This window comes from Lipotes vexillifer, unplaced genomic scaffold, assembly GCF_000442215.2.
Source record: "Lipotes vexillifer unplaced genomic scaffold, Lipotes_vexillifer_v1.1 scaffold1598, whole genome shotgun sequence".
Classification (NCBI taxonomy): Eukaryota; Metazoa; Chordata; class Mammalia; order Artiodactyla; family Lipotidae; genus Lipotes; species Lipotes vexillifer.
Genome location: NW_006799777.1, coordinates 93,759 through 105,371, shown reverse-complemented (window position 1 = coordinate 105,371; position 11,613 = coordinate 93,759). Strand labels below are relative to the sequence as shown.

The 11,613-nt window shown below is 36.6% G+C and overlaps 1 protein-coding gene across 1 annotated transcript in view; it reads left to right on the top strand.

Annotated features, from left to right (window-relative positions):
- CNTN5 (contactin 5) overlaps window positions 1-11,613 on the top strand; it is a 533,631-nt gene that overhangs the window by 432,497 nt on the left and 89,521 nt on the right. Inside the window, exon 15 of the mRNA XM_007471947.1 lies at window positions 2,197-2,355. Coding sequence (XP_007472009.1) covers window positions 2,197-2,355 — 159 coding nt within the window. The remainder of the gene's footprint in view (window positions 1-2,196; window positions 2,356-11,613) is intronic.

Sequence of the window (11,613 nt, the reverse complement as noted above, 5' to 3'; positions counted from 1 at the left end):
CCTACACTTAAATCACAAATTCTACTATTTTCTTCTCACAATTTCTTATTCTTACATCTTCCCCTCATAAAAACCTAGTTTCCTGGACTCTGCTATTTTATTCTAGTCTGCCAGCACCATTCTGGCTTCACTTGACTTTCTAGTCCTCCTTGAGACTATGGTCGTTTATACCATTGGCAACTTTGATGATGTCATATCAAATTTATAAACTAAATCTAAATTGACCCAATTATCCACTTTTTCTGGCCCTGGTCCTGGCTTTCTAACCTAACTTTGTTGACTTGGTCAGTTCCACTTCAAAATTATGTTATTGAACCAAACTTGAACTCCAGGACTATTCCAAAATACTTATATTTCACTCTTCTTCATGTCTTTCCTCTTTTATCATGGGCTTATTCAGACATTTTCCATTCTCCTCTTGCTCCCAGTCCCATTCTCACCCAACAACCTTCACTTTCTGTGGATAAATTTTCCTTCTTTAGTGAAAAAAGGAGAACCTTCCCAAATGAGCTCTCCCAACTTCCCTTCTTAACATTTCAAAAGCTTTCTCTCTCTATTCATTGTTTCTTCCTTAATTTCTCTCAGAAGAAAAAAGAATGCCACATCTCATGGTTATCCTCTACACGTTTGCTCACAATCCCAGTCTTTTGTTACCTTCCTGATGGAACAGTCCTTGTCTTCTAAGTCTTGAGTCTCTGCTAGCCACTGCTGGCTCTTCTTACTCTTGATAAAACACTCATTTCTCATTTCCTAAAAATGTCATTCACTTGGTGATGTTTAAAAAACACTTTGTCCATCTCATCATCCCTTCCTTATTTTGTACTCAAAGGTCTTTACTGTCTCCATCTCTTTCGCATTCCACCATTTCTTAGCTCCTTACAGTCTAGGTCAGCCCTTACTGCTCAGACTTCATAATCCCCAAATCCAGAGAGCAACTTGCTACATAAGGACTAATTTGGAAAATAAAATATTTAAAGGTGGATTATATTTTTCATTGAAAATAAAAGTATCCTTGCAGCTTGAATTGTCCATATTTGGGAATAGAAAAACGTTAATAAGGAAACTGGCATTGTTCTTAGCCACTAAAATATCAACACTCTACATATTTTTGAATGTTATTAGAAATCCCTCTTTTAGAAGTAGTAATACAGAGGTATATTTCTCCTCATATCAGATCTTGGTTGTTTTATGAAGCTGGAGTCTACGTCCACATTGCTTGATAATCACTATTCTATACCAATTTTTTATGATCAAAAGGAGAATAATCTTCTCTAATTCATCATCCTCTCACCCTCACCAAAAAGTCATCATCATTATCATCATCTAATCATTTTTCCATGTCTCACTTCTAGTATATACTCTTTCTTGGTCTGAAATCTCATTATTTCAGAACGTTTCATTGTTCTCTGTTGATTTTTTTTTTTAATTTTATTTATTTATTTATTTTTGGCTGTGTTGGGTCTTCGTTTCTGTGCGTGGGCTTTCTCTAGTTGCGGCGAGCGGGGCCACTCTTCATTACAGTACGCGGGCCTATCACTGTCGCGACCTCTCTTGCTGTGGAGCACAAGCTCCAGACGCGCAGGCTCAGTAGTTGTGGCTCACGGGCCTAGTTGCTCCACGGCATGTGGGGTCTTCCCAGACCAGGGCTTGAACCCATGTCCCTTACATTGGCAGGCAGATTCTCAACCACTGTGCCACCAGGGAAGCCCTCCCTGTTTGAATTTAAGCTACTTGATAGGTACATCACACTTTGTACACTGTACTCTTCGTGAACATGAAAATTAGGCCCATACACCTGTAGGTTTGTGGTAATGATGGGATTGTTTCTGTTCCTTATAGCATTGCCTATCACTCTATTGTTGCTTCTGTAAGCTGTGATTGATTTCAAGAGTCATAGTTGCTCCTGACATTCAAATCCTTGCATTTGTTTTTAATTATATTTTCCTCTTCTATAAAATGCAATGCTAACTGGTAGCTGCCTCCAAGCACAAAGTATTAGAAAAAAAAATCTAAACTATAATTAAGTTATCCCCAGAAATCATGGAAACCAACTTGCATCTCATTTCTTTTTTACTGTCAACGTTCATTACTAAATACGTATTTCATTAAGATACTTACTAGTTCTGTTGGGTCCTTACTGGAAATACAATTTCTCATGGCTTGACCTTAACTTTATCCAATCCCTTTTGCTTATAGGTCCCCCAGGCCCACCAGGGATAGTGATCGTTGAGGAAATCACTGAGAGCACAGCCACACTTTCCTGGAGTCCAGCCACTGACAACCACAGCCCAATCTCCTCATACAACTTGCAGGCTCGCAGCCCCTTCTCCCTGGGCTGGCAAACAGTAAAAACAGGTAAGAGGCTCTAAGGCAATGTCAGACACAACCAGAGCAGCTTCTTATGTCATGAGCTATATTTGCTAACAATCTTAGTAGGATTATTTTGGATTCTGGAAATTTTATTATTTATGACAATATTAATCATTGTTGCCTTCTTTTTATAAAGTCACTTTGCTTTCTTCTTTTCTCATTTCCCAAGGAAGGACCACATCATTTATCTTTGTTTATTGAAATAACCTTAGACTCACATAAAAGCTGCAAAAATAATACAAAGATTCCCTGTGGGCCCATCCCTCACCTTGGCCCAATGAAAACATTCTACATAACAATGGCACAATGATCAAATCAGGAAACTGACATTGATACGATGCTATAAACCACAGATCATATTCAAATTTCACCCTTTTTTACATGCAATATTTTTAGGGTATAGTTCCATAAAATTCTATGAAATTTTATTATATCTATTCAAATCACTACCAAGACAGTTACAGAACTGCTCCATTACTCCAGTTCCTTGTGCTACCCCTTTAGAGTCACACATCTGTTTTATTTGTAAAAAGAAAATCTAACATAAAATCACATTATTTAAAACAATACAGCATTTTAATGCTTACTTCTAAGATGTTTGCCTTCCAGTTGCATTATTTTAAAAATAATTTTCTTCCATGAAGGTTTTCTCATCACGTTATAACTAAACTTCCCTTCCCTCTCCAAATGTGGCTGTCTGCAAGGATATGTGAAATTACACTCAGTTGATAGTTATCACCAATTTAACATATTGGTGAAAAAGTGTACAGTATCTATAAAATGTAATCTTCAGAAGCAGTTGTCCATACTGAGCAGGGATTTGTGATTTTATTTTCTATCTAAATATAAAATTCATTTACCTGCATAGAAGTGAAATATAAAGTCAATAAAATATCTGAGTGCAGTAACCATAAAACTCAATCTGAATGTTATAGGAGTAAAGTGGTCCATCTCATTGCTTAAATAAATTAAATTTGAGCAGAAAATTGTTTTTTGGGTAAAAACTTGAAATTTAGGGGAAAGAAAGTATATTCATCCACATGCTAAATACAATTCAGGTTTTTCTTTTTTTTCATAATTTTATTTATATATTTATTTTACTTTGGCTGAGTTCAGTCTTTGTTGTTGCACAGGCTTAATCTAGTTGTGGCAAGCTGGGGCTCTTCTTTGTTCCGGTGCACGGGCTTCTCATTACGGTGCCTTCTCTTTTTGCAGAGCATGGACTCTAGGCACATGGGCTCAGTAGTTGTGGCACACGGGGTTAGTTGCTCCACGGCATGTGGGACCTTCCTGGTTCAGGGCTTGAACTTGTGTCCCCTGCACTGGCAGATGGATTCTTTTTTTCTTTCTTTTTTTAAACATCTTTATTGGAGTATAATTGCTTTACAATGGTGTCTTAGTTTCTGCTTTATAACAAAATGAATCAGCTATGAACATACATATATCGCCATATTTCCTCTCTCTTGCATCTCCTTCCCACCCTCCCTACCCCACCCAAATAGGTGGTCACAAAGCACCAAGCTGATCTCCCTGTGCTAGGTGGCAGCTTCCCACCAGCTATCCATTTTACATTTGGTAGTGTATACATGTCCATGCCACTCTCTCAATTCATCCCAGCTTACCCTTCCCACTCCCTGTGTCCTCAAGTCCATTCTCCATGTCTGCATCTTTATTCCTGTCCTGCCCCTAGGCTGTTCAGAAACATTTTTTGGATTGCATATATATGTGTTAGCATACAGTATTTGTTTTTCTCTTTCTAAATTACTTCACTCTGTATGACAGTCTCTAAGTCCATCCACCTCACTACAAACAACTAAATTTCGTTTCTTTTTATGGCTGAGTAATATTCCATTTTATATATGTGCCACATCTTCTTTATTCATTCATCTGTCAATGGACACAGATTGCTTCTATGTCCTGGCTATTGTAAATAGAGCTGCAATGAACATTGTGGTACATGTCACTATTTGAATTATGGCTTTCTCAGGGTATATGCACTGTAGTGGGATTGCTGGGTCGTATGGTAGTTCTATTTTTAGTTTTTTAAGGAATCTCCATACTGTTCTCCATAGTGGCTGTATCAATTTACATTCCCACCAACAGTGCAAGAGGGCTCCCTTTTCCCTTCACCCTTTCCAGCGTTTATTGTTTGTAGATTTTTTGAGGATGGCCATTCTGACTGGTGTGAGGTGATACCTCATTGTAGTTTTGATTTGCATTTCTCTAATGAATAGTGATATTGAGCATCCTTTCATGTGTTTGTTGGCAATCTGTATATCTTCTTTGGAGAAATGTCTATTTAGGTCTTCTGCCCATTTTTGGATTGTGTTGTTTGATTTTTGATATTGAGCTGCTTGTAAATTTTAGAGATTAATCCTCTGTCAGTTGCTTCATTTGCAAATATTTTCTCCCATTCTGAGGGTTGTCTTTTCATCTTGTTTATGGTTTCCTTTGCTGTAGAAAAGCTTTTAAGTTTCATTAAATCCCATTAGTTTAATGTTGTTTTTATTTCCATTTCTCTAGGTGGTGGGTCAAAAAATATCTTGCTGTGTTTTATGTCATAGAGTGTTCTGCCTATATTTTCCTTTAAGAGTTTTATAGTGTCTGGCCTTACATTTAGGTATTTAATCCATTTTGAGCTTATTTTTGTGTATGGTGTTAGTGAGTGCCCTAATTTCTTTCTTTTACATGTAGCTGTCCAGTTTTCCCAACACCACTTAATGAAGAGGCTGTCTTTTCTCCATTATATATTCTTGCCTCCTTTATAAAAGATAAGGTGACCATATGTGTGTGGGTTTATCTCTGGGCTTTCTATCCTGTTCCATTGATCTATATTTCTGTTTTTGTTCCACTACCATACTGTCTTGATTTCTGTAGCTTTGTAGTATAGTCTGAAGTCAGGGAGTCTTATTCCTCCAGCTCCATTTTTCTTTCTCAAGATTGTTTTGGCTATTTTGGGCCTTCTGTGTTTCCATACACATTGTGAAATTTTTTGTTCTAGTTCTGTGAAAAATGCCAGTGGTAGTTTGATAGGGGTTGCATTGAATCTGTAGTTTGCTTTGGGTAGTAGAGTCATTTTCACAATGTTGATTCTTCCAATCCAAGAACATGGTATATCTCTCCAACATGGTATATCATCTTTCATTTCTTTCAACAGTGTTTTATATTTTTCTGCATAGAGATCTTTTGTCTCCTTAGGTAGGTTTATTCCTAGGTATTTTATTCTTTTAATTGTAATGGTAAATGGGAGCGTTTCCTTAAATTCACTTTCAGATTTCTCATCATTAATGTAAAGGAATGTGAGAGATTTCTGTGTATTAATTTTGTATCCTGCTACTTTACCCAATTCATTGATTAGCTCTAGTAGTTTTCTGGTAGCATCTTTAGGATTCTCTATGTATAGTATCATGTTGTCTACAAAGAGTGACAGCTTTACTTCTTTTATCCAATTTGGATTCCTTAATGTTCTTTTTCTTCTCTGATTGCTGTGGCTAAATCTTCCAAAACTATGTTGCATAACAGTGGTGAGAGTGGACAACCTTGTCTTGTTCCTGATCTTAGAAAAAATGGTTTCAGTTTTTCACCATTGCGAACGATGTCGGCTGTGGGTTTGTTATATATGGCCTTTATTATGTTGAGGTATGTTCCCTCTATGCCTACTTTCTGGAGTGTTTATATCATAAATTGGTGTTGAATTTTGTCCAAACCTTTTTCTGAATCTATTGAGATGATCATATGTTTTTTTTTTCCTTCAATTTGTTAGTATGGTTTATCACATTGATCGATTTGCATATATTGAAGAATCCTTGCATTCCTGGGATAAACCCCACTTCATCATGCTGTATGTTCCTTTTAATGTGCTGTTGGGTTCTGTTTCCAATATTTTGTTGAGGATTTTTTCATCTATGTTCATCAGTGATATTGTCCTGTAGTTTTCTTTCTTTGTGACATCTTTGTCAGGTTTTGGTAGCAGGGTGATGGTGACCTTGTAGAAAGAGTTTGAGAGTGTTCCTCCCTCTGCTATATTTTGAAAGAGCTTGAGAAGTATAGGTGTTAGCTATTCTGTAAATGTTTGATAGAATTTGCTTGTGAAGCCATCTGGTCCTGGGCTTTTGTGTTTGGAAGGTTTTTAATCACAGTCTCAATTTCTGTGCTTTTGATTGGTCTGTTCATATTTTCTATTTTTTCCTGGTTCAGTCTTGGAAGGTTGTCCTTTTCTAAGAATTTGTCCGTTTATTCCAGGTTGCCCATTTTCTTGGCATATAGTTGCTTGTAATTATCTCTTATGATCCTTTGTATTTCTGCAGTGTCAGTTGTTACTTCTTTTTCGTTTCTAATACTGTTGATTTGAGTCTTCTCCCTTTTTTTCTGAATGAGTCGGTCTAATGGTTTATAAATTTTGTTAATCTTCTCAAAGAACCAGCTTTTACTCTTATTGATGTTTGCTATTGTTTTCTTCATTTCTTTCTCATTTATTTCTTATCTGTTCTTTATGATTTCTTTCCTACTGCTAACTTTGGGGTTTTTTTGTTCTTCTTTCTCTAGTTACTTTAGGTGTAAAGTTAGGTTGTTTATTTGAGTTGTTTCTTGTGGTAGGATAGTATTGCTATAAACTTCCCTCTTAGAACTGCTTTTGCTCTATCCCATAGGTTTTGAGTCATTGTGTTTTCTTTGTCCTTTTTTTCTAGGTACTTTTTGATTTCCTCTTTGATTTCTTCAGTGATCTCTTGGTTATTTAGTAGTGTATTATTTACCCTCCAAGTGTTTGTATTTTTTACAGACTTTTTTCTCTATTTGATATCTAGTCTCAAAGCATTGTGCTTGGAAAAGTTAATTTATTTGGTTTCAATATTCTTAAATTTACCAAAGCTTGATTTGTGACCCAAGATATGATCTATCCTGGAGAATGTTTCATTAGCACTTGAGACGAAAGTATAATCTGCTCTTTCTTTATGGAATATCCTATAAATATCAATTAAGTCCATCTTGCTTAATGTATCATTTAAAAATTGTGTTTCCTTATTTATTTTCATTTTGGATGATCTGTCCATTGGTGAAAGTGGGGTATTAAAGTCCCCTAGTATTATTGTGTTACTGTCGATTTCCCCTTTGAAGGCTGTTAGCATTAGCCTTATGTATTGAGGTCCTCCTATGATGGGTGCATAAATATTTACAATTCTCATATCTTCTTCTTGGATTGATCCCATCATCATTATATAGTATCCTTCTTTGTCCCTTGTAATAGTCTTTATTTTAAAGTATATTTTGTCTGAGATGAGAATTGCTACTCCAGCTTTGTTTTGATTTCCATTTGCATGGAATGTCTTTTGCCATCCGCTCCCTTTCAGTCTTTACATGTCCCTAGGTCTGAAGTGGGTCTCTTGTAGACAGCATATATACAAGTCTTGTGTTTGTAATCATTCAGGCAGTCTATATCTTTTAGTTAGATCATTTAATCCATTTACCTTTAAGGTAGTTATTGATATGTAGTTCCTGTTACCATTTTCTTAATTGATTTGGGTTTGTTATTGTCGGTCTTTTCTTTCTTTTGTGTTTCCTGCCTAGAGAAATTCCTTTAGCATTTGTTGTAAAGCTGGTTTGGTGGACCTGAATCCCCTTAGCTTTTGTTTGTCTGTAAAGGTTTTAATTTCTCTGTCAAATCTGATTGAGATCCTTGCTGGTCCAGTAATCTTGGTTGTAAATATGTTCTGCCATTCCCTTCTGCCTTGCAGAGTTTCTGCTGAAAGATCAGCTGTTAACCTTATGGGGATTTACTTATATGTTATTTGTTGTTTTTCCCTCACTGCTTTTAATATTTTTTGTTTGTATTTAATTTTTGATAGTTTGATTAGTATGTGTCTTGGTGTGTTTCTCCTTGGATTTATCCTGTATGGGACTCTCTGCACTTCCTGAAATTGATTGACTGTTTCCTTTCCCATATTAGGGAAGTTTTCAACTATAATCTCTTCAAATATTTTCTCAGTCCCTTTCTTTATCTCTTGTTCTTCTGGGACCCCTATACTTTGAATGTTGGTGTGTTTAATGTGGTCCCAGAGGTCTCTGAGACTGTCATCAATTCTTTTCATTCTTTTTTCTTTATTCTGCTCTGTGGTAGTTATTTCTAGTATTTTATCTTCTAGGTCATTTATCAGTTCTTCTGTCTCATTTATTCTGCTATTGATTCCTTCTAGAGAATATTTAATTTTATCTACTGTGTTGTTCATCATTGTTTCTTTGCTCTTTAGTTTTTCTAGATCTTTGTTAAACGTTTCTTGTGTTTCATCCATTCTGTTTCCAAGATTTTGGATCATCTTAACTATCATTACACTGAATTCTTTTACAGGTAGATTGCTTATTTCTGATACATTTGTTTGGTCTGGTGGGTTTTTACCTTGCTCCTTCATCTGCCATGTATTTCTTTTCATTTTGCTTAACTTACTGTGTTTGGGGGTCTTCTCTTTGCAGGCTCCATGTTCATAGTTCCCTAGTGACTAAGGGTGGTTCATTGGGTTGGGTAGGCTTCCTGGTGTAGGGGACTAGTGCCTGTGTTCTGCTGGATGTGGCTGGTTCTTGTCTTTCTGGTGGTCAGAACTGTGTTTGGTAGTATGTTTTGGGGTGTCTGTGATCTTATTATTATTTTAGGCAGTCTCTCTGCTACTGGATGTTTTTGTGTTCCTGTCTTCCTAGTTTTCTGGCATAGGGTGTTCAGCACTGTAGCTTGCTGGTCATTGAGTGGAGCTGGGTCTTAGCATTGAGATGGGATCTGTGGGAGAGCTTTTGCCTTTTGATATTACATGGATCCCTGAGGTCTCTGGTGGACCAATGTCCTGAACTCGGCTCTCCCACCTCAGAAGCATAGGCTGGACACCGAGCCAGAGCACCAAGACCCCTTCAGCCACATGGCTCAGAAGAAAAGGGAGAATAAAAAAGAAAAAAAATAATAAAATAAAACAAAGTTATTAAAATTAAAAAATATATATAATTAAAAGTAAAAAAATTAAAAAGTCATTAAAAAAGAAAGAAAGAAAGAAGAGAGCAACCAAATCAATAAACAAATCTATCAATGAAAACAAGTGATAAAAACTATACCAAAAAGGTACAAAAACAAAAAATAAATGGACAGAAAGAACCCTAGGACAAATGGTAAAAGCAATGATATACAGATAAACTCACACAAAGAAGCATACACATACACACTCACAGAAAGAGAAAAAGGAAAAATAATTATATCTATATTGTAAAAAAAAAAAGGAAGAGAGCAACCTAATCAATAAAAAAACTACCAATGATAATAAACTCTAAATACAAAACGAAGATAAAAGTAAAACCAGAAACAAATTGGATTCAGAAAGCAAACCCCAAGTCTACAGTTGCTGCCAAAGTCCACTGCCTCAACTTTGGGCTGATTCGTTGTCTATTCAGGTATTCCAGAGATTCAGGGTACATCAAGTTGATTGTGGAGATTTAATCTGCTGCTCCTGAGGTTGCTCAGAGAAATTTCCCTTTCTCTCCTTTGTTCGCACAGCTCTTGGGCTTCAGCTTTGGATTTGGGCCCGTTTCTGCATCTAGGTCACCTGAGGGCATCTCTTCTTCACTCTGACAGGACGGTGTTAAAGTAGCAGCTGATTAGGGGGCTCTAGCTCACTCAGGCCAGGGGGAGGGAGGGGTACGGAATGGAGAGTGAGCCTGTGGCACGCCATGTGTTCTCCTGGGGAAGTTGTCCCTGGATCATGGCACCCTGGCAGTGGTGGGTTGCGCAGACTCCTGGGAGGAGAGGTTGGATAGTGACCTGTTCTTGCACACAGGCTTCTTGGTGGCTGTAGCAGAAGCTTTATCATTTCATGCCCGTCTCTTGTGTCCTCACTGATAGCTGTGCCTCATGCCCGTCTCTGGAGCTCGTTTATGTGGTGCTCCATATCCCCTCTCCTTGCACACTCTTTTGGGAAGTCTCAGGTCTTCTGGCAGGTGTATTCTTAACCACTGTGCCACCAGGGAAGTCCCACAATTCAGGTTTTTCTTGATATTAGGTTCCTATATTAATTCATAGAATTCAGTATGATTATCTTTATAGTGTACTATACATGCATATATATTTATCTTGTAATATATGTAATTGTGAATATTAGACTCATTCCTGGCTCCATTTTAACCCTGTAATAATATGCAGAATCAAGAAATTGGAGGAATGTCTATGTTCAGTAGATAATTCTGGAAATTCAGACCACATGAACAGGTTTATACAAGAATTCTTATAACCTCCATTTATAAGATGCTCCCACATCATCCTTAGTGTAAGACCCCAAACCTTTTGCTATGCTTAGAGGAAATGGATTCACCTTCAGATCTCATGTTGTGCACTCAGAAAACTCATTCTTCTCCTTGTGGCTATGTTCCCTGTCCAGGCTTGCCACATTGCCTACAATACTTACTTCTTGGGAAGTTTCACTTGTGGGTACATTGCAATACATATATATGTTTCCTTGCTCATCCATGCCCATGTTCTTGTGTTTCTTACCTTAACACATGGTACAGCAATCCACGACATCTAATCTCCCATATTTTCCTAGTTACTCTTATTTCTTGATTTCTTACATACCTTGACTCACCTGTTTCTACATTTTGTTGTTTGATAGATTAATAGATAATGATAGATAGATATGTGTATATATATCTATATATCTTGTACATATATATGCATATATACATATATAAACTAAAACATTTTGGCATAAGCTAGGGAAAAACAAAAGCGAGTTGTGTGTGTGTGTTGGTGTTTGTGTGTGTGTGTTGTATGTATAGAGGGCTTAATTGTTTGGATTACATGTTATTTTAGGTGTTTATTTATTTGGAAGTCCATGATATAAGGTTGCATTCTTATTTTTCTAATATAATTTGAATGTTGTAAATATTTTTGAGTAGAGAGTTCTTTTTAAATTCAGTTCAGCAAGTACTTATAAAAAAATCTATGGTTATACTGTATTTATAAGTAAATATATATTTTTCAGAAATATATTTCTATAAATGATCAATTTTATTTGCCCTTGAGAGTAATAGTTCTCTAGCAATGAGTTCCTCACCGAAGGTAGTCACACCTTTCTCTAAAACTTAGCATCTCTTGAAGCTACTGGTAGAGACATTGCCATCCTCCAGGCAAGCCAAAAGAGCAGTCCTCACCTTTTGCATGCTCTAAAGGAGATGTTTCAAATGTTTCCTGGGTTTTGCCCCTAGCTCACCTGACAATAT